The sequence below is a fragment of the Ranitomeya imitator genome, chromosome 4 (assembly GCF_032444005.1).
Source record: "Ranitomeya imitator isolate aRanImi1 chromosome 4, aRanImi1.pri, whole genome shotgun sequence".
NCBI lineage: Eukaryota > Metazoa > Chordata > Amphibia > Anura > Dendrobatidae > Ranitomeya > Ranitomeya imitator.
Window position 1 is genome coordinate 397,799,858 of NC_091285.1, and position 24,313 is coordinate 397,824,170.

At 46.6% G+C, this 24,313-nt stretch overlaps 1 protein-coding gene across 1 annotated transcript in view; it reads left to right on the forward strand.

The window, feature by feature from the left end:
- Positions 1 to 6,465, forward strand: part of LOC138674524 (uncharacterized) — a 172,413-nt gene extending 165,948 nt beyond the window's left edge. Inside the window, exon 7 of the mRNA XM_069762349.1 lies at positions 5,555 to 6,465. Within this exon, the coding sequence (XP_069618450.1) occupies positions 5,555 to 5,663 (109 nt within the window). The 3' untranslated portion in view covers positions 5,664 to 6,465. The remainder of the gene's footprint in view (positions 1 to 5,554) is intronic.
- Positions 6,466 to 24,313: the final 17,848 nt, after the last annotated feature.

Sequence of the window (24,313 nt, forward strand, 5' to 3'; positions counted from 1 at the left end):
GCATATTAGGGAATTATCAGGGCTATATTTTGGGACAGCCGCCGTGGAGTGGGGGCACCAAAAAACCATATCTAATAGGGTGCCAACCCCCACTGATAGGAAGGGACAGCAGGCAAGATTAGGGTTTTTGTAGGTTATTGTTAGACCGTCTATCGTGTTGTATTTTTTCCGCATCCCTGAACCACTTTGTGCATTTGGTTTGCTCTATAACATTCCTAAATTTAGTAAAATTCAAGCTTCACTTTCAGGGAACCCCAATTCTTGGTCGTCAGGTGTTCACTGAGCTGATTTTGCAACATGGAAATGTTTTTCTAGGAGTCTTTATTTCTAAATGTATCGAATGCAAATTTGTTAGAGATGGACTCAAATTTTGCCCAAATTTGTGGATTATTTGGCAGCAAAGTATTCTGACTGTGTATTAGTATGTCACAGGACAGAAAGGGGTTAAACTCTCGAGTATTTAATCTCTATGGAAATAAAAAATCTTTTCCTTATTGATAGCGGAGAGAACATCTGATCTCCATGCACAACATAATTATTATTATTATTATTATTTATTGTTATAGCGCCATTTATTCCATGGCGCTTTACATGTGAGGAGGGGTATACATATTAAAAACAAGTACAATAATCTTAAACAATACAAGTCATAACTGGTACAGGAGGAATGAGGACCCTGCCCGCGAAGGCTCACAATCTACAAGGGATGGGTGAGAATACAGTAGGTGAGGGTAGAGCTGGTCATGCAGCGGTTTGGTCGATCGGTGGTAACTGCAGGTTGTAGGCTTGTCTGAAGAGGTGGGTCTTCAGGTTCTTTTTGAATGTTTCGATGGTAGGCGAGAGTCTGATGTGTTGTGGTAGAGGGTTCCAGAGTAGGGGTGATACGCGAGAGAAATCTTGTATACGATTGTGGGAAGAGGAGATAAGGGGGGAGTAGAGTAGAAGATCTTGTGAGGATCGGAGGTTGCGGGTAGGTAAGTACCGGGAGATGAGGTCGCAGATGTATGGAGGGGACAGGTTGTGGATGGCTTTGTACGTCATGGTTAGGGTTTTGTAGTGGAGTCTCTGGGCAATCGGGAGCCAGTGAAGGGATTGACAGAGGGGAGAGGCCGGGGAATAGCGGGGGGACAGGTGGATTAGTCGGGCAGCAGAGTTTAGAATAGATTGGAGGGGTGCGAGAGTGTTAGAGGGGAGGCCACAGAGCAGGAGGTTGCAGTAGTCAAGGCGAGAGATGATGAGGGCATGGACTAGGGTTTTTGCAGATTTATGGTTGAGGAATGAACGGATTCGTGAAATATTTTTGAGTTGAAGTCGGCAGGAAGTGGAAAGGGCTTGGATATGGGGTTTGAAGGAGAGATCAGCGACAAGGATTACCCCGAGGCAGCGAGCTTGTGGGACTGGGGAGAGTGGGCAGCCATTTACTGTAATGGATAGGTTCGTTGGGGGGGTCGCGTGAGATGGGGGAAAGATGATGAATTCTGTTTTGTCCATGTTAAGTTTCAGAAATCTAGCGGAGAAGAAGGATGAAATAGTGGACAGACATTGAGGGATTCTGGTTAGAAGGGAGGTGATATCTGGTCCAGAGATGTAGATCTGTGTGTCGTCAACATAGAGGTGATACTGAAAGCCATGAGATTCTATGAGCTGTCCCAGGCCAAAGGTGTAAATGGAGAAGAGCACGGGGCCCAAGGACTGAACCTTGTGGGACTCCGACAGATAGGGGGCGAGGTGAGGAGGTGGTGTGTGAGTGGGAGACGCTGAATGTCTGGTCTGTTAGGTATGATGAGATCCAGGATAAGACCAAGTCTACGATGCCAAGGGATGAGAGGGTTTGTAATAATAGGGAATGGTCCACTGTGTCAAAGGCAGCCGACAGGTCGAGGAGGAGGAGGACAGAGTAGTGTCGCTTGCTCTTGGCGGTTAAGAGGTCATTGGTGGCTTTAGTTAGGGCAGTTTCGGTGGAATGGTGTGACCGGAAGGCAGTCAAAGAGGGAGCAAGAAGAGAGATGGGAGGACAGTTCAAGGTAGACGTGTTGTTCCAGTAGTTTGGAGGCATAGGGGAGAAGTGATATAGGGCGATAGCTAGATACAGAGGATGGGTCAAGAGAGGGCTTTTTGAGGATAGGTGTGATGGAGGCATGTTTAAAGCTTGAGGGGAAGACACCAGTTGTTAGTGATAGGTTGAAGAGATGGGTTAGGGTTGGGATGAAGATTGTGGTGAGGTTTGGGATGAGGTGGGATGGGAGTGGGTCAAGTGCACAGGTGGTGAGATGCGATCTTGAGAGTAGAGTGGAGAGTTGATCTTCTGTAATGGTGGAGAAGTTGGTTTTGGAGGTGGAGGGCTGGGAAATCAGGAGGAAGGGCTCTGGGGGTTGTTGACCAAAACTGTCTCTAAAGCTATCAATCTCCTGCTTGAAAAATGAGGCAAAGTCTTCAGTGGAGATAAGTGGGGAGGGAGGAGGTGCTGGGGGTCGGAGGAGAGAATTGAAGGTGTTGAATAACTGTTTAGGGTTGTGAGAGAGAGCGGATATGAGAGATGAGAAGTAGGTTTGTTTAGCTGTGGCGAGTGTGGTCTTGAAAGTAGTGAGGGACTGTTTGAATGCGATGAAGTGCTCGTTGGAGTGGGATCTTTTCCATCTGCGCTCAGCAGCCCTGGAAGCTCGCCTCAGTTCTTTAGTCAGGCTGGTGTACCAGGGCTGTCTGTTGATTTGCGAGCTTTGGTATGTGTAAGTGGGGCAGCAGATTCCAGAGCTACAGCTATTGTGGTGTTATATAGAGCAGCAGCGTCATCCGCATTGTGTATGGAACTTATGCCTGTGAGGGGGAGGAGGGATTCAGAGAATGAATGTAGGTCAAGATGTTTAATATTTCTGCGAGGGTGTGAAAGTTTGTGGGGTGGGGATTGTAGACATGGAGTGGAGAGAGATGTGAGAAAGTTGTGGTCAGAGAGTGGAAGAGGTGAGTTAGAGAGGTTAGATAGAGAGCAGAGGCGGGTGAAGATGATGTCCAGTGTGTGACCATCTTTGTGAGTGGCTGCAGAAGACCATTGAGTGAGGCCGAAGGAGGAAGTGAGAGTTAGAAGTTTAGTGGCAGCTGAGAGGGAAGTGTCAATGGGTATGTTGAAGTCACCCATGATGATAGTGGGGATGTCCGCAGAAAGGAAATGAAGTAGCCAGGTGGTGAAGTGGTCAAAGAAGATGGTGACTGGCCCTGGGGGGCGGTAAATGACAGCCAGTTGGAGGTTGGTGGGGGAATAGATGCGCACAGAGTGCACCTCAAAGGAAGGGAGGGTAACAGAGGGTGGCAGTGGGATTGGGGTGAAGGAGCAGTTATCTGACAGAAGAAAACCAACTCCTCCGCCATGTTTGCTGCTGGGGCGGGGTGTGTGGGAAAGGTGGAAGCCACCGTAAGAGAGTGCAGCAGGGGAGACTGTGTCAGAAGGGGTGAGCCAGGTTTCGGTGATGGCGAGGAAGGAAAGTTTGGTAGTAACAAAGAGATCATGGATGTAGGAGAGCTTGTTGCAGACAGAGCGAGCGTTCCACAGAGCTCCTGTAAGTGGGACTGGGGAGGCGGGGGCTGGGCAAATGGGTATAAGGTTAGAGAGGTTACGGAAGTTTGTGATAGAACGTGGATGGGAGGTAGAAATGACTGTGGGAATGTGGTGAGGAGGACCAGGATTTGGAGAGATATCACCAGCAGTGAGAAGGAGCAGAGAAAGTGTTAGCAGGTGGGAGCAGGAGAGGGCATGAGGGGGCTGTCTGTGCTTGGAGACAGATGATTGTATGTTAAGGAACAGTTTGGAGGAGGAGGTGAGGTGGATGGGGAGGATTGACGAGGAGATGAACAGTTCCTTACTTGGTGTAGGGATCAGGGAAGTGAGCAGAAAGTGAAGGATTATAGGGATGAAAGTGAAAACTAAGAGAAACATTGTTTACCATGACTGTGGCCAGTTACCTTCAGTTCCCTTCAGGTTCAATTCAGGTTTTAATTCTACTGTAATCCACACTTTTAAGGACACACTTCTAAGGGATCACACTGCAGACTGAAGTGATTGCAGACTTGGGCTATGCAATATATGGCAAACTAAGTGCGTTCAGGTGTGAAGCAGAGGGGAGTGATCTCTGCTCATCTTGGTCAGAGAATTAAGAGTGAACCAGATGCATACAATCAGGCCTGAGTAAACAAGGTCATAAATATCACAGGGTAAGCTGGGGTTAGCTGAGAAGCATACCATGAGAATGCTAGGAGCAGAAGAAAGTCTGTGTGGAAAGCTGGGTGATGTAATTATGTGCACTTCATAGACAGACAAAGCAGGGGAGCAGGCTGGATAAACATAATCCTCTATACCAAAAACAATATACCAATAATAACAAATGCAAGGGAGAAACACCGCCACACCATGACCAGACAACATAATGCCACCAAGTAGTGACTGAATCATACAATGAAACTGATGATTAACAAAAAAAGCATGTCTAAATCTAATATTTTCATTGGTGACATTGTACAAAGGAACTCTGTTTAAAGTGCATAGTCTATAGCGTGCGTGTACAGATTAATCCACTGACCACCAGTGATTTACACATTGGAGTTCTCTAAATAGTATATAGTGCTTATTGTAGGTGTACAGGTAATATAGCACCCTTCCCATTTTCCCCCGACTTCTACACTACGTCGGATGAAGAAGAAAAGTGTAATAGTGCTACCCTGGTGCCCTACACAGCAACAGTGCCTCCTTTTTTTCCTCCCATAGAATCAGCATCCCTAAAAATAAAATATTTTATAGAAGTGATGTCCACCACATTTCTAAACTTCCCCTAAACTGTTATTTAAAAACTATTCATTTTATGCTGTAATCATCTCTGAATTCCTTCAGTTTCTGCAATCTATATCTAATGATACATGCTGTTCAATTCATTGTCTGCTGTATATCACAAAACTGCTATCTAGAGACTGTTCACATTGCACTGTGAAACTCTGAAAACCACACTGGTTTCTAGAACCTCCATCTACTGTACATCCTGGTTCAGAACTACCATTTAAATTTTAATCCGCTCTTCAGTGCTATTCTACATTCCTGACTCTTGCTTGCTTGTAATCTAGCATATCCCGTCGTCATAGTCCAGGGGTGGGGAACCTCAGGCCCCAGGGCCATTTACGGCCCTCGATGACATTTTATCAGGCCCTCTAGCAGATTCTCAGGGACAGCATTCTTGAGCAAGGAGCTGTATTTTGATTGCCACAAGCTCATTAATTTCTTCTTGCTCTGTTAGCACACGCATGCAGTGTTCACTACTGAACACTGAAGGGCATGCAATGAAAGATTACGTCCTGAAACCAGAACCAGAGTCAGGATGTACTTTGTGGGTGGAGTTTGTACGGCCCCCAAATATAAATATTCAAATGGCCCTTCGCAGAAAAAAGATTCCCCACCCCTGTCCTAGTCCTTATTGTGTCACTGTCCTTGGTCCTTGTGCACACTTTGACGTGTCGCTTATTGGACCCATCTCCTCAGGTGAGACTAACAATTTCTATGTTGTTTTTGACATTTTAGGAAGATAAAATCTACTAGAAAAGCCAAATTTTCACAGAGAAATACAGTAATAGCTCAAAAAGAAGGAGAGATGAATGCGGCCCATGTTCCTCTAAACGAAAATCAATAGAGACGGTGAGATTTCAGAATACACGAAAAACTTTGCTTCCACCTCATCATGTTTTACCTCAGCCATCAACTCTTTTTAATGGAATGGAAAATTAAATATTTTCGACACTTGTGTTTTCTTTATATTCTACATAAGTATTAAAATGCCATTCACAAAGCAATACCTGAAATAGTATTAGAGTTGATCAATCGATTCAGTGGGTTACCGATGTGGCATCAAAAATATCAATATTATCTAAACTTATTTATTACAGAACAAGCTTAAAGAATAAGCGTTATTTTACATTTTGTTTGCATAAATCAATAGTAAGTGTGAAAAATAAGAAAATGTAGTAAAGGGCTTAGTCACATGTCAGGATTTGCTAGTAATTTTCATCAGTGTTTGTATGCTAAAACCAAGAGTGGAATTTATAGAGAAAAATTATAATTGAAAGATTGACACCTGTTCTATGCTTTGCCTACACTCTAGGTTTTGGCATAAAAATACTAATGAAATACTGATCAAAAATACTGATGAGTGAATAAAGCCTAATACATTTTATCAGAGAAACCTGCTTCTTTCTCCTGGACTAATCTTTCATTCTTAATATTCTCTATTCTCTGGTAAAATCTGTCTTCAGTGGATTCAAACTTAAAATATGAGGTGATAGTTGGTGCTCCTAAAGTTCTATGGAGCGGGAAGGGAGGAGCTACAGCAGGCAGACATTCTGCTGCAAATTCACCTTAAAGAACAATTACACCATTAGCACATGGCTGTAATACAGCACATGCACTTTTTCTCTGTTCTTAATAATATCTGTGACCAATTTGTTGCCCAGTTGAATGTTGGCTGCTTTGTCATGTAACAATGTAATAACTTAATAAAAATATTTTATAAGAAAGCTTTGCTGTGTTGTGTGCTCTTTTGTATATTTGCCTCAAAATGTATTCTGAGACTTTTTACTCACAATTAGTGATGATCGAGCACTAAAATCCTCAAGTGCTCATTACTCAAATTGAGCAGGTCAGATGTTCAGGCAGACTCGACTCGAGTGCTCAAAAATCACAGCTGCCACAATCCCTGGAGTTAGTAATGGAGAGGTGTCTGTATGTATGTGCTCTGTGTATACAAGTGTTTATGGTCTCTGTGTATACATATATGTCTATGCATGTGCTTTGTATACATTTATATTTATGTGCTCTCTATGTGTTTTGTATATGTGTGTGTATGTGCTGTCTGTATACATGTGTGTGCTATGTGTGTGTATACGTGTGTGTAACATGCAGTGTTTGTTTCACATATAGAGATGAGCGAATATTTCAATGTTCGGTTCGAATTATGATTGCCGAATTTGCAATATTCGCCGATTAATTTGTCGAATATTAGCCAAATATAACTGAACTAAATTCAGGTCAATGGGAGGCCAAAACAAAAACGCATGCACAACACCTTATAACAGCCCCAAATGCTGCCAAAACACACCAAATGAGGGACAGACACCAAGAAAGTGGCCTCAATTCACCCACAGTACGAATTTTAGCATGGCACTGCAGCACTCAGCCAGGCATGAGGTTTCGGGGTCTTGGACAGCATTTACAGCTTTCAATTGAACATCACAGTAAGACAAGGTGGGTGAGGGATCAGTGTAGGCCTCATGTGCTGGCAGCCCTGATACCACATGCAACAGCTCAACCTACTTTCATACTCAGCCACACTCAGGTGGCACAAATATCATATAAATTTCATAGACTACTATTGTCAGAAAAATCTAAGGATAGTAACACGGGTAGTTGACTCCAAGGAAGCGGAGGCCTGACGGTCTTGGAGGCTTACTGCTACAGGCAACACCCATGAAGGAGACCCAACCAGGAGTCTACACATTTCCAAAAATTAGTGGCAGACACCAACAAAGTGGCATCAATTGCAATAGAGTAGAACTAGTATAGTGGGGACCGACTCCTCTTCCACTACAGCCAACCCAGTAGATGGAGACTGTAATCAGCAAGGTGGTGGATTCACTGTTCTGTATCCCTCTGAAAGCCTGGAAGGGGCGTAACTAGATGGCCTACCAAATCCCTACTCGGACAAGTGGCAGCAGGTGAAAACTGAGACCCAAGGAGAAACAAAGAGGTGGCACTAGGTGCTACTCTATTGCTGACCTACAGAAGGTGGCAGCTGACACCCTACAACGGGTAAGCTGCTACAGCCCGAAGGAGGGATGAAGAATGCAGGCAGGCACTGTAGGGACTCTGGAACCATGGATGCAGATGGGACCTGTTGAGGAACAGAAAAGCACTGGCAGGTGAGGGCTGGACTGGGTATTAGACAGATGGACACTGACAGGTGCAATCTGGACCGGCTGATGGACAGAAGAGCTCAGACAGGTACAAGCAGATGGGCACAGACAGGTAAGAGCAGGTACAGGGTAGACAAGCAGACCTGGGGAACCTGACAACTAGCAAGCATGCAAGGCAAGCTAACAACGTAGCTCAGGCACCTCCATATTGGAGGAGAAGCCTTAAAAAGAAGGTGTTGCCCAGCTATAGGCTGGGAATTCCTTAGGTTGATGCAGGCGGTCCCTTTAAAAGGGAGGGAGTGCACGCATCCACCCTCTAAGCATAGTTCCCTGTCCTACAACTGAACCTTGATGGACACATAGAGGGCGAGATGAGGAGGTGGTGTGCGAATGGGACACACTCAATGTCCTGTCTGTTAGGTACAAGTTGATCCAACAAAGGACCAAGTTTGTAATGTCAACAGATCAGAAAGTCTGTAGTAAGAGGGAATGGTCCACTGTGTCAAAGACAGATGCCAGGTCCAGGAGAAGGAGGAGGACAAACTCACGTCGCTTTCATTTGGCGGTTATAGGTCGTTGGTGACTTTAGTCAGGGCAGTTTCAGTGGAATGGTGCAGTCTGAATCCTAACTGTAAGCGGTCAAAGAGGCAGAAAGAGGAGAGGTGGGAGGATAGTTCAAAATGGACGTGTTGTTCCAGTAGTTTGGAGGTATAGGGAAGAAATGATATGGGGCGATAGGTAGACACTGAGAATGGGTAAAGGGTAGGCTTTTTGAGGATGGGTGTGATCGAGGTATGTTTCAATCAGGATGGAAGACACCAGTTGTTAGTGACAGGTTGAAGAGATGGGATAGGCTTGTGATGAAGACTGTGGTAAAGTTTGGAATGAGGTGGTTATTGTGTCAAGTTCACAGGTGGTGAGGCAAAGTATTCAGCCGAGATGAGAGGAGAGGGAGGGGGAGCTGGTGAACGCAGGAAATAATTGAAAGTACTGAATAGCTGTTTAGGGTTGTGAGACAGGTATGACATGAGGGATGAGAAGTCGGTTTGTTTTGCTGCAGTGAGCAATTGCGCAGCATTTTTACAACTACGGTTACTGGATGGGCAACTCCACTCCCTTTCTTTGGCAGGCATACAACGGTACGCTTTGTAGATGAGGTACAGAAAGGACATGTGCTCCAGTAGATGGCAAGCGCTGCATCAAGTATCCTCTGCTTCACAGTACAGTCCTCAATGGCGACACCCCAAATACCCTTTTTCCCCCCACAATACAACTCTCCAAGCGCCCAACTGACTGTTGGGAACCACAGATAGCTGAGTCTGCAGATCTCTTCACGCATTTTATGTCATGAGCATAGAAAGTGTACTCTAAAGATTCAGAGTCAAGAGGAGGAAATTATTATTATTATTTATTTATATAGAACCATTAGTTCCATGGTGCTGTACATGAGAAAGAGGTTCCATACAGAGTTATAGATATCATTTACAGTAAACGAATTTACAATGACAGACTGGTACTGAGGAGAGAGGACCCTGTCCTTGCAGACTTACATTGTACGGGATAATGGGGAAGAGACAGAAGGTCGGGGGTGCAGCAGCTCTGGTGGTAGTGAGGCGGCAGCTCGGGTGGTGGTGAGGCAGCAGAATGGTAATTGCAGGCTGTAGGCTTTCCTGAAGAGATGGGTTTTCAGGTTCCGTCTCAAGGATCCGAGGGTGGTGGATAATGTTGAGGCATGAAATTCCAGAGGATTGTGGATATTCAGGAGAAATCTTGGAGGCGGTTGTGTGAGGAACAAATAAGTGTGGTGGAAAGTAGGAGGTCTAGGGAGGATCGAAGATTGCGTGAGGGAAGATATTGGGAGATTAGTTGAGAGATATAGGGAGGGGACTGGTTGTGGATGGCTTTGTAGATCAGTGTTAGTAGTTTGAACTGGATTCTTTGGGGAATTGGGAGCCAGTGGAGGGATTTGCAGAGGGGAGAAACAGGGAAGTAGCGATGAGAGAGGTGGATTAGGCGGGCAGCAGAGTTCAGCACAGACTTGAGTGGTGCAAGAGAGTTAGCGGGGAGGCCACAGAGGAGGGTGTTGCAGTAGTCGAGGAGGGAGATGATGAGGGCATGCACAAAAGTTTTAGAAGATTGAAGGCTGAGGAAAGGATGGATATTTTTGAGTTGGAGGTGGCATGAGGTGGCAAGAGTTTGGACGTGCGGTTTGAAGGACAGGGCAGAGTTGAGAGTTACTCCAAGGCAGTGGATTAGAGGTACGGGAGAGAGCGTCATGCCGTTTGCCATAATACATAGATCGGGTAGGGGAGATATGCGAGGTGGAGGAAAGATGATGAGTTCGGTTTTGTCTAAATTGAGTTTTAGGAAGCAAAACGTGAAGAAGGAGGATATGGCTGATAGACACTCCGGGATTCTGGACAGCAAGGAGGTGACATCTGGGCCAGAGAGGTAGATCTGAGTGTCGTCCGCATAGAGGTAGTACTGGAAGCCATAGGACTTTATTAGTTGTCCTAGGCCAAGGGTATATATGAAAAAAAGTAGGGGCCCCAGGACAGAGCCTTGAGGGACACCAACAGAGAGAGGGCAGGATGAGTAGATAGTGTGGGAGTGGGAAATGCTAAATGTGAAGTCGGAAAGGTATGAGGCAATCCAGGACAGGGCAAGGTCTTTAATGCCAAGGGAAGAAAGAATCTGTAGCAGCAGGCAGTGGTCGACTGTGTCGAAGGCAGAGGACAGGTCGAGAAGGAGGAGGATGGAGAACTGTCTCTTGGAAATCATCTGCACCGATGGCCAAATTTTTTCTCACTTTGATGCATGGCTTTGATCCGAGCATAAATCAAACCCTCGTCAACAGATGTTAACCCCTTTTTGACAAGACTCAGATACTTGAGGCACACATGGACTGTACTGTGCTGTCAAGGTAGGAAGAGGAGGAGGGTGACTCTCAGGGCGAAGAGTGGGAGAACAGAGAGGATGATGATGAAGTAGTAGATTACACTTGATGTAAACCCAGAGGCATGCAGATGAGTAGCTCAGTAGAGGAGGAGGAAGATGAGCAGATTACATAGACAGAGTTACGCAACCACGACAACCAAGCCCTTAGCCCAAATTCTGGCAGCAGCGTTTGCGGTTCTGCATTTGCCTATCTTGGGTCTTTTTTTCAGTCCGGCAAAAATTTAAAAAATCACATTAGCTGTCAACTTTTCAAAAAAATACCTATTAGAGCCAAAAAAATTAAATAATTTCAGTACTACATGCATGAAATGGCACATGCGCGATCAACATGCGTTAATCTGGGAATGTCACTGTGCTAAAAAGCAGACTGCGTGCATCGCCAACCACTGTCCACCCCATCAACCGCATCTTCTGATTCTTCCTCCTCCATCACCGTGGCAAGTGTTTCCACACAGCCAAAGAAGCCAAAGAAGCTCCACTTGTTTACCCCCTACAGTTGGGGTGATTAAGAGCCTGTCAGCTGATATGGAATAGCACATGCCTGCTGTTTTTGACTGATCTTACATACCAAGCACACCCCACCTTTCTCGATCCACCATAACATCTCTGCCTGCACCTCTCTCACTGTCCAGTAGCTTGTCGTGTTCACCCTACTCCACCCTGTATCAGCACAGCAGCAAATCCTTGTTTGTGAAGTTGTGCTCACATAAATGATTCTTTCCTCCTGCACATGGCAAAGCTAACAGCTTGAACTTCACCTCTTCAATCTACTAAAAATAATAACCATTATTTATTATTACTATTATTATTTTTTATTGTTATAGCGCCATTTATTCCATGGTGCTTTACATGTGAGGAAGGGTATACATAATAAAAACAAGTACAGTAATCTTACACAATACAAGTCACGATTGGTACAGGTGGAGAGAGAACCCAGCCTGCGAGGGCTCACAATCTATTTATATATCGCAAACACATTCTGCAAACCTTTACAAGTCAGCAGTTCATATAAAGCAGTCAAAAGTTACCAAGTTTAACCCCTTAGTGACAGAGCCAATTTGGTACTTAATGACCAGGCCAATTTTTGCAATTCTGACCACTGTCACTTTATGAGGTTATAACTCTGGAACGCTTCAACGGATCCCGCTGATTCTGAGATTGTTTTTTATGACATATTGTACTTCATGTTAGTGGTAACATTTCTTCGATATTACTTGCGATTATTTATGAAAAAAACAGAAATATGGCAAAAAATTTTAAAATTTTGCAATTTTCAAACTTTGTATTTTTATGCCCTTAAATCAGAGAGATATGTCATGAAAAATAGTTAATAAATAACATTTCCCACATGTCTACTTTACATCAGCACAATTTTGGAAACAAAATTTTTTTTTGTTAGGGAGTTATAAGGGTTAAAAGTTGACCAGCAATTTCTCATTTTTACAACACCATTTTTTTTTAGGGACCACATTACATTTGAAGTCATTTTGAGGGGTCTATATGATAGAAAATAATGAAGTGTGACACCATTCTAAAAACTACACCCCTCAAGGTTCTCAAAACCACATTCAAGAAGTTTATTAACCCTTTACGTGCTTCACAGGAACTGAAACAATGTGGAAGGAAAAAATGAACATTTAACTTTTTTTTGCAAAAATCTTAATTCAGAACCATTTTTTTTTTCACAAGTGTAAAAACAGATATGTAACCATAAATTTTGTTATGCAATTTCTCCTGAATACGCCAATACCCCATATGTGGGGGTAAACCACTTTTTGGGCGCACCGCAGAACTTAGAAGTGAAGGAGCGCCGTTTGACTTTTTCAATGCAGAATTGGCTGGAATTGAGATCGGACGCCATGTCACGTTTAGAGAGCCTCTGATGTGCCTAAACAGTGGAAACTCCCCACAAGTGACACCATTTTGGAAACTAGACCCCTTAAGGAACTTATCTAGATGTGTGGTGAGCAATTTGAACTCCCAAGTGCTTCACAGAAATTTATAACGTAGAGCCGTGAAAATAAAAAATTGCTTTTGTTTACACAAAAATGATCATTTCGCCCACAAATTCTTATTTTCACAAGGGTAACAGGAGAAATTAGACCACAAAAGTTGTTGTGCGATTTCTCCTGAATACGTCGATACCCCATATGTGAGGGTAAACCACTGTTTGGGTGCACCGCAGAGCTTGGAAGTGAAGGAGCGCCGTTTTACTTTTTCAATGTAGAATTGGCTGGAATTGAGATTGGACGCCATGTCGCGTTTGGAGAGCCTCTGATGTGCCTAAACAGTGGAAACCCCCAACAAGTGACCCCATTTTGGAAACTAGACCCCTTAAGGAACATATCTAGATGTGTGGTGAGCACTTTGAACCCCCATGTGCTTCACAGAAGTTTATAATGTAGAGCCGTGAAAAAAAAAATCACATTTTTTCTACAAAAATGATCTTTTTGCCCACAAATTTTTATTTTCACAAGGGTAACAGGAGAAATTAGACCACAAAAGTTGTTGTGCAATTTCTCCTGAGTACGCTGATACCCAATATGTGGGGGTAAACCACTGTTAGGGCGCACCGCAGAGCTTGGAAGAGAAGGAGTGCCGTTTTACTTTTTCAATGTAGAATTGGCTGGAATTGAAATTGGACGCCATGTCGCGTTTGGAGAGCCTCTGATGTGCCTAAACAGTGGAAACCCGCCACAAGTGACCCCATTTTAGAAACTAGACCCCTTAAGGAACATATCTTGATGTGTGGTGAGCACTTTGAACCCCCATGTGTTTCACAGAAGTTTATAATGTAGAGCCGTGAAAAAAAAAATCGCATTTTTTCTACAAAAATGATCTTTTTGCCCACAAATTTTTATTTTCACAAGGGTAACAGGAGAAATTAGACCACAAAAGTTGTTGTGCAATTTCTCCTGAGTACGCTGATACCCAATATGTGGGGGTAAACCACTGTTAGGGCGCACCGCAGAGCTTGGAAGAGAAGGAGTGCCGTTTTACTTTTTCAATGTAGAATTGGCTGGAATTGAGATTGGACGCCATGTCGCGTTTGGAGAGCCCCTGATGTGCCTAAACAGTGGAAACCCCCCACAAGTGACCCCATTTTGGAAACTAGAACCCCCATGGAACTTATCTAGATGTGTGGTGAGAACCTTGAATGCCCAAGTGCTTCACAGAAGTTTATAATGCAGAGCCGTGAAAATAAAAAAAAATTTTTTTTTCCACAAAAAAGATTTTTTAGCCCCCAAGTTTTTATTTTCACAAGGGTAACAAGAGAAATTGGACCCCAAAAGTTGTTGTCCAATTTGTCCTGAGTATGCTGGTACCCCATATGTGGGGGTAAACCACTGTTTGGGCGCACGGCAGAGCTCGGAAGGAAGGAGCGCCGTTTTGGAATGCAGACTTTGATAGAATGGTCTGCGGGTATTATGTTGCGTTTGCAGAGCCCCTGATGTACCTAACCAGTAGAAACCCTCCACAAGTGACCCCATTTTGGAAACTAGACCCCCCAAGGAACTTATCTAGATGTGTGGTGAGAACTTTGAATGCCCAAGTGCTTCACAGAAGTTTAGAATGCAGAGTCGTGAAAATAAAAAATATTTTTTTTCCACAAAAAAGATATTGTAGCCCCCAAGTTTTTATTTTCTCAAGGGTAACAGGAGAAATTGGACTGCAATAGTTGTTGTCCAATTTATCCCGAGTACGCTGATGCGCCATATGTGGGGGTAAACCACTGTTTGGGCGCACGGCAGAGCTCGGAAGGGAAGGAGCACCTTTTTGGAATGCAGACTTTGATAGAATGGTCTGTGGGCATTATGTTGCGATTGCAGAGCCCCTGATATACCTAAACTGTAGTAACCCCCCACAAGTGACCCCATTTTGGAAACTAGACCCCCCAAGGAACTTATCTAGATGTGTGGTGAGAACTTTGAATGCCCAAGTGCTTCACAGAAGTTTAGAATGCAGAGTCGTGAAAATAAAAAATATTTTTTTTTCCACAAAAAAGATATTGTAGCCCCCAAGTTTTTATTTTCTCAAGGGTAACAGGAGAAATTGGACTGCAATAGTTGTTGTCCAATTTATCCCGAGTACGCTGATGCGCCATATGTGGGGGTAAACCACTGTTTGGGCGCACGGCAGAGCTCGGAAGGAAGGAGCGCCGTTTTGGAATGCAGACTTTGATAGAATGGTCTGCGGGTATTATGTTGCGATTGCAGAGCCCCTGATATACCTAAACTGTAGTAACCCCCCACAAGTGACCCCATTTTGGAAACTAGACCCCCCAAGGAACTTATCTAGATGTGTGGTGAGAACTTTGAATGCCCAAGTGCTTCACAGAAGTTTAGAATGCAGAGTCGTGAAAATAAAAAATATTTTTTTTTCCACAAAAAAGATATTGTAGCCCCCAAGTTTTTATTTTCTCAAGGGTAACAGGAGAAATTGGACTGCAATAGTTGTTGTCCAATTTATCCCGAGTACGCTGATGCGCCATATGTGGGGGTAAACCACTGTTTGGGCACACGGCAGAGTTCGGAAGGGAAGGAGCGCCTTTTTGGAATGCAGACTTTGATAGAATGGTCTGTGGGCATTATGTTGCGATTGCAAAGCCCCTGATATACCTAAACTATAGTAACCCCCCACAAGTGACCCCATTTTGGAAACTAGACCCCCCAAGGAACTTATCTAGATGTGTGGTGAGAACTTTGAATGCCCAAGTGCTTCACAGAAGTTTAGAATGCAGAGTCGTGAAAATAAAAAATATTTTTTTTTTTCACAAAAAAGATATTGTAGCCCCCAAGTTTTTATTTTCACAAGGGTAACAAGAGAAATTGGACCCCAGAGGTTGTTGTCCAATTTATCCCGAGTACGCTGATGCCCCATATGTGGGGGTAACCCACTGTTTGGGCGCACGGCAGAGCTCAGAAGGGAGGGAGCACCATTTGACTTTTTGAGCGCAAAATTGGCTGTCGTGTTTGGAGACCCCCTGATGTACCTAAACAGTGGAAACCCCCCAATTCTAGCTCCAACCCTAACCCCAACACACCCCTAACCTTAATCCCAACCTGATCCATAATCCTAATCACTAACCCTAACCATAATCACAACCCTTACCCCAAAACAACCCTAATGTCAACCCTAACCATAACCCTAATCAAAACCCTAAATCCAACACACCCCTAACCCTAATCTCAACCCTAACCTCAAACCTAACCCTAATCCCAATACACCCCTAATCACAACCCTAACCTTAACCCTAATCCCAAACCTAACCCTAATCCCAAGCGTAACCCTAATGCCAACCCTAACCCTAATACCAACCCTAATCCAAACCCTAACCCTAATCCCAGCTCTAACCCTAACTTTAGCCCCAACCCTAGCCCTAACTTTAGCCCCAACCCTAACCCTAGCCCTAAGGCTACTTGCACACTTGCGTCGTTTGGCATTCCGACGCAATCCGTCGTTTTGGACAAGAAATGGATCCTGCAAATGTGCCCGCAGGATGCGTTTTTTGCCCATAGACTTGTATTGCCGACGGATCGTGACGAATGGCCACACGTCGCGTCCGTCGTGCACTGGATCAGTTGTGTTTTGGCGGAGCGTCGGCACAAAAAAACGTTCAATGAAACGTTTTTTTGTATGTCGCATCCGCCATTTCTGACCGCGCATGCGTGGCCGTAACTCCGCCCCCTCCTCCCCAGGACATAGATTGGGCAGCGGATGCGTTCAAAAACTACAGCTGCTGCCCACGTTGTGCACAATTTTCACAACGTGCGTTGGTATGTCGGGCCGACGCATTGCGACGGCCCCGTACCGACGTAAGTGTGAAAGAAGCCTAAACCTAAATTTAGCCCCAACCCTAACCCTAAATTTAGCCCCAACCCTAACCCTAAATTTAGCCCCAACCCTAGCCCTAACCCTACCCCTAAACCTACCCCTAACCCTACCCCTAACCCTACCCCTACCCCTAACCTAACTCTACCCCTAACCTAACCCTACCCCTAACCCTACCCTTACCCCTAACCCTACCCCTAACCCTAACCCTACCCCTAACCCTACCCCTAACCCTAACCCTAACCCTACCCCTAACCCTACCCCTAACCCTACCCCTAACCCTACCCCTAACCCTAACCCTACCCCTAACCCTACCCCTAACCCTACCCCTAACCCTAATTTTAGCCCCAACTGCTGTTCTCCTGCTGGCCGGCAGATGGAGACAGATGGCGGCGCACTGGGCATGCGCCCGCCATTTTCTTCTGCCGGCGGCCAGGAGGAGCAGAAAGAGGATCCAGGGACACAGGTGAGTATTGTAGGGTCCCCGAATCCCCCTATTTCTCTGTCCTCTGATGTGCGATCACATCAGAGGGCAGAGAATTACACTTTACTTTTTTTTTTTTTTTGCGGTCGCCGGTAAACAGTTAATTACCGGCGATCGCAAAACAGGGGTCGGTAAAACCGATCATGCTCTTTGGGGTCTCGGCTACCCCCGGCAGCCGAGACCCCAAAGATTCTCCTGGTGCCGGCCGGCGGGCGCACTGCGCATGCGCCCGCCATTTTGAAAATGGCGGCGCCCACCGGGAGACACGAGGAGCATCAGGGGAGCTAGGTGAGTATTGGGGGGCCACCTGGGACCCCTTTTCTTTGTCTTCCGATGTGCGATCACATCGGAGGACAGAGAAATTAAAAAGAGATCGCGTTTTTTTTTGCTTTTGTTTTTTTTTTGCGATCGCCGGTAAACGGTTAATTACCGGCGATCGCAAATGCGGGGTGGGTTAAAAAAAAACCGAATCATGTTCTCTGGGGTCTCGGCTACCCCCGGCAGCCGAGACCCCGGAGAAAATCGGCCTTTGGGGGGCGCTATTTACTTTTTCCACAGCGCCGTTAATTAACGGCGCTGTGGTTTAAGTACCCTTAGCGGCCGCCGTTAAAAGGCGTATCGGCGGTCGCTAAGGGGTTAAGATAATCAAACAATTAAATTCAAAAATATTGACGACCCTGCTCTTCAGAGCTTACAATCTACAATGAGGTGGGGGGACACAAGTTACGCGTGCTTATTTACAACTAGATTGTGGCCCGATTCTAACGCATCGGGTATTCTAGAATATGCATGTCCCCGTAGTATATGGACAATGATGATTTCAGAATTCGCGGCAGACTGTGCCCGTCGCTGATTGGTCTAGGCAACCTTTATGACATCATCGTCGCCATGGCAACCATTATGACATCTACATCGATACTGTGCCCGTCGCTGATTGGTCGAGGCGAATTCGCAGCAGACTGTGCCCGTCGCTGATTGGTCGAGGCAACCTTTATGACATCATCGTCGCCATGCTGTGCCCGTCGCTGATTGGTCGAGGCAACCTTTATGACATCATCGTCGCCATGGCAACCATTATGACATCTACGTCGATACTGTGCCCATCGCTGAATCAGAGACGCGGGATGTCTACGTCCTTTATGACATCATCGTCGCTGTGCCCGTTGCTGATTGGTCGAGGCCTGGCGGCCTCGACCAATCAGACGCGGGATGTCTACGTCCTTTATGACATCATCGTCGCTGTGCCCGTCGCTGATTGGTCGAGGCAACCTTTATGACATCATCGTCACCATGCTGTGCCCGTCGCTGATTGGTCGAGGCAACCTTTATGACATCATCGTCGCCATGGCAACCATTATGACATCTACGTCGATACTTCTATATGTCGATACGTCGATTTCTACGTCGATGCTCTGCCGGTCTCTGATTGGTCGAGGCCTGTCGGCCTCGACCAATCAGAGAGCCGGGATTTCCAGGACAGACAGACAGACAGACAGACAGACAGACGGAAAAACCCTTAGACAATTATATATATAGATGATGGTAGAACCATCTTGTGGAAATGGGTACCTTTTTGGTACGGTGAGTTTGATGGCAAAGCTATATATATATATATATACACATATATATATATATATATGTGTGTATATATATATATATATAAATATATATATATATATTGTGAGGCAGTGACCGGTGTCATATGCGAGGGTCGCTATGTGTCCCCCAGGATGTGCTTGAAAGCATATTAGATCCGCTGGAGTGCCCTGTGCTCACAGCAGGTTGCCTGTGAGACACAGGGAAGAATAAAAGTAAGTGTGAACTGGGTCAAGTTATTTGTCCCAGAATTTATTCAGGAAAACCTGGTATGGGCTTTTATTTTGAAACGGACTGCAGGATGGTAGTGGGGCCGGTCCGTTTCCTCCAGCCCAGATCTTATAGTGGCCCATGGCCATAGAATCTGGAGGATAGAAAAAAAAACCCCAGCAAGAGAGTTTGGGTGTGTCAGTCTGGTCTGGGAGTCAGACCTTGCAGGTGGCTTGTGCAAAGCTCCTTTCGTGTGGAGAAACACGGGCCAGGCAGAGCCTGAAAAGCCAGACACCCCAGCGTACACGGGGGTGTAATACGCTCACGGCAGCGGACTGTGGACTGTTGTTATTTTTCCCGGCTGCATACTGAAGGACTTATTTGCTTTCTTTTCCAGTTTGTGAGTATGCTATGTAATAAACAAGACTTTGTTTGAACTTTATATGGGTCACTGCCTATTCACTGCACAGCAAGGACATCGCTACATCACATTTGGTGGAGAATGCGGGCAGTGTGAATTAAGGCATACCCCAACTCCATTTGCATGTCTGTTATTAAGCCTGCTACATTGCAATTCAGGCCTACAGACAAAATGGAGGAGATCCTGAGGCAGCTAGTCCTCACACAGCAACAACAGCAACAAACTAATAATCTGTTGCTGCAGCAAATTACAGCCCTGCGAGAGGCACCTCCAGCACCGACCCCGGAACGTCGCGATGCCCGTGACAAGGTCCACTCCGCTTTGAGGAAATTGAGTCCGGAAGATGACGTGGAAGCTTTCCTCACCGTCTATGAGCGCACGGCAGAACGGGAGAATCTGCCAGCAGCACAGTGGGCTGAAGTTGTGGCTCCGTTCTTGAGGGGTGATGCGCTAAAGGCCTACTTTGACCTCAGTCGGGAGGATGCCCAGAACTATTCCAAGTTAAAAGGTGAGATCCTTGCCCGACTGGGGGTTAATACTTATGTGAGAGCTCAACGGGTGTTTTCTTGGACTTTTGTGGAAGCCCAGCCTGCCCGGTCTCAGATTTTTGACTTATTGCAGCTTGTGAAACGGTGGCTCCAACCTGAGACTTTATCCACAAGTTAGATAGTGGAGAGGGTGGTGGTCGACCGACTGGTGAGGGCTCTGCCAGCGGCCATTCAGCGTTGGGTGGGTCAAGGGGACCCGGGTACCCTAGACCAGGTTGTAGGCCTGGTAGAGCGATATAAGGCCACCCAGGACTTTATACGGGACACTGCTCCGCTTCGGCTGTCACGTAAGGCTCCGCCAGCTCAGGAGTCTGAGAAAAGTCCACGGCCCTCCACTGGGACAAGACCGGACCGAGTCCGTGCTGAGGGGTTCTCTCGGAAAGAGAGTGACCACAGACCTGTGTCCCCTAAACTGGCTCCAAGGTTACCTCGTGCCACAGTCGTTACGTGTTGGCGGTGCCAAGAACCTGGACATGTGGTTGCTAATTGTCCCCTAACAACAGAACCCATGGACTGCGGGTATACCCGCCGCGTGTCTATGTATGCCCAGCCAGTCTGCATTGCCACTACAGACCCTGCCGGTACCGAACCTCAGCTGTGCAGAGTGCTCGTTAACGGGTACCAAACGGATGCTCTCTTGGACTCGGGGAGCTTGGTGACCCTGGTACACGGGTCCTTGGTTGCTGGGGACAGTCCTATTGGACGAAAGGTGGGGGTAGTGTGCATACATGGGGACCTCCGAGAGTACCCGACTGCGGAGGTCACGTTCTCCACCCCATGTGGAGAGATAAAACATGTGGTGGGAGTGGTAAAAACTCTTCCGTATGGGACTGTGTTGGGTAGAGACTTACCGTTGTTCTGGTCCCTCTGCGAGACCAGAGTTAACCCTCTCAGGGTAAAAAGCATTCCGGGTGCAGAACCCGAAGATCCCGAGTCAGGGATACCTGCCGTAGGGGTCACCACGATAGGGACAGTGTGTAATCCCGATAGGTTTCCCCTAGAGGTATTGGCAGGGGAAGTGGAAGAGAGTCCACCAATTCATGAGCTGGAGGTGTCACCTGGTAAGTTTGGGACTGCCCAGCTCCAGGATCCCACTCTGACCCGGGCAAGGGAAAGAGTAATCGAGGTAAATGGGGTGGCACAACAACCTGGTGCAGAAAAGGAGTTTCCCCGGATGGCGGTCATCCAGGAGTTACTGTACAGTGTTGATAAAATCCGGGATGAGGTGGTGGAACAACTGGTAGTGCCCCAACCCTATCGTCGGGCGGTATTCAACATGGCTCACACTCACATGTTGGGGGGGCACTTGGGGGCCAAAAAGACGTTAGAGCGCATATTACAGAGGTTCTTTTGGCCTGGTGTCTACGCTGAGGTTACAAAGTACTGTGACACTTGTCCTGAGTGTCAACTAACCTCACCCACCACAAACTACCGGAGTCCGTTAGTACCTCTGCCCATCATAGAAGTACCCTTTGAGCGGATAGCGATGGATCTGGTGGGACCAATAGTAAAATCCGCCCGGGGCCATCAGCACATATTAGTAGTCGTAGACTACGCCACCCGGTATCCAGAGGCGATACCGCTCCGGCACACTTCGGCTAAGCTAATAGCCCGTGAACTGTTTGCCATGTTTTGTCGTCTTGGGCTCCCCGAGGAGATCCTTACAGATCAGGGAACCCCTTTTATGTCTAAAGTGACTAGGGAGCTATGTAAATTGCTCCAAATTAAACAGTTGCGTACGTCAGTGTACCATCCACAAACCGATGGGTTGGTCGAGAGGTTTAATAAGACCCTCAAGGCCATGCTCAAAAAGGTGGTCACCAAGGATGGGAAGGATTGGGATATGTTATTGCCATATTTAATGTTCGCCATACGCGAGGTACCGCAGGCGTCCACGGGGTTCTCCCCATTTGAGCTATTGTATGGCAGGCACCCGAGGGGGCTGCTGGATGTAGCCAAAGAGACGTGGGAACAGGAGCCCACTCCACATAAGAGTGTTATCGAGTATGTGGCAAGTATGCAGGATCGGATTGCAGTCGTGCAACCCATCGTAAAGGAGCATCTGTTGGATGCCCAGGCCGCTCAGAGCCGTACCTATAATAAAAGGGCCACGGTCAGGTCCTTTAAAGAAGGAGACCGGGTGTTGGTACTAGTGCCCACCCCAGAGAGTAAACTCATGGCCAAGTGGCAAGGGCCGTATGAGATACGGGGAAAGGTGGGGGAAGTGAATTACAAAGTGTACCAACCCGGGAAAAGAAAACCCGAGCAGTTGTACCATGTAAACCTGCTAAAGGCCTGGAAGGACCGAGAATGTTTGGTCACAGATCCAACTACGGTCATACAATCAGAGGTCCCTCTGGCCCTGGCCAAGGACACAGCCAGGTGTGAGGTAAAGGTCAATGATGCCCTCACAAAACAGCAGCGGCGGGAGGCTCGAGCTTTGGTACAGCAGAATATGGATGTATTCTCAGAGCTGCCGGGGCGAACCTCAGTGATTCAGCATGACATTGTCACTGAGCCTCGGGTAAAGGTGCGGATGAAACCGTACAGAGTGCCAGAAGCCCGAAGGCAAGCCATCGCGGCCGAGGTAAAGCAAATGCTTCAGTTGGGAGTCATTGAGGAGTCCTGAAGTGAGTGGGCTAGCCCCATTGTACTAATACCAAAACCTGATGGGTCATTACGCTTCTGTAATGACTTTAGGAAGTTAAATGAAGTGTCAAAATTTGACCTGTATCCCATGCCACGGGTGGACGAGTTAATTGAGAGACTGGGGAAGGCCCAGTACTTCACCACGCTGGATCTCACGAAAGGTTACTGGCAGGTTCCCTTAACAGAGTCAGCGAAGGAAAAGACTGCTTTTATAACCCCAGAGGGTCTCTTTCAATACATTGTCTTACCTTTTGGGTTACATGGGGCTCCGGCCACATTCCAGAGGCTGATGGACATTGTGTTAGCACCACATAGAGATTACGCATCGGCCTATTTAGATGACATAGTCATCTTTAGTACCGACTGGGATACCCATCTGTCACAGGTACAAGCAGTGCTAGAGTCTCTTAGAGCCACAGGGTTAACAGCAAACCCAAAGAAATGTGCGATAGGTCTCACGGAACTTGGGATACGTGATCGGCCGGGGGGTTATCAAACCTCAAGTGAACAAAATTGAGGCCATTCAAAACTGGCCCAAGCCCTTAAGTTCCAAACAAGTGAGGGCATTCCTTGGCATCATTGGGTATTACCGTCGGTTTATACCCAATTTTGCTGGTAAATCGGCTTCCCTAACGGACCTGTTAAAACGGAAGAAAACGGTGATGGTCAAGTGGAATCCTCAAGCAGAGGAAGCGTTCTAGTCCCTGAAGTCGGCGTTGTGTGGACAGCCGGTCCTCATCAGCCCCGACTTCAAGAAAACCTTTATTGTGCAATCCGATGACTCAGAGGTAGGCTTAGGAGCGGTGCTGTCGCAAGAGGTGAACGGGGATGAGCATCCAGTCACCTATTTAAGCAGGAAACTGACCCCGGCAGAGAAAAATTATAGCGTAGTGGAGAAGGAGTGCTTGGCGATCAAATGGGCCTTGGAGTCCCTACGCTACTATTTGCTCGGGCGTCAGTTTCGGTTGGTAACAGACCATTCACCCCTTGTCTGGATGAGAAATGCAAAGGAAAGGAATGCCCGAGTCACCAGATGGTTCTTGTCCCTACAAAATTTCAGCTTCTCTGTGGAACATCGGGCTGGGAAATCACAGGGAAATGCAGATGCCCTGTCACGGGCACCATGTATGCTGACAAATGTTCAACCCCACAAGTCTGAACAGAGGGGGGGGGGGTATGTGAGGCAGTGACCGGTGTCATATGCGAGGGTCGCTATGTGTCCCCCAGGATGTGCTTGGAAGCATATTAGATCCGCTGGAGTGCCCTGTGCTCACAGCAGGTTGCCTGTGAGACACAGGGAAGAATAAAAGTAGGTGTGAACTGGGTCAAGTTATTTGTCCCAGAATTTATTCAGGAAAACCTGGTATGGGCTTTTATTTTGAAACGGACTGCAGGATGGTAGTGGGGCCGGTCTGTTTCCTCCAGCCCAGATCTTATAGTGGCCCATGGCCATAGAATCTGGAGGATAGAAAAAAAAAACCCAGCAAGAGAGTTTGGGTGTGTCAGTCTGGTCTGGGAGTCAGACCTTGCAGGTGGCTTGTGCAAAGCTCCTTCCATGTGGAGAAACACGGGCCAGGCAGAGCCTGAAAAGCCAGACACCCCAGCGTACACGGGGGTGTAATACGCTCACGGCAGCGGACTGTGGACTGTTGTTATTTTTCCCGGCTGCATGCTGTA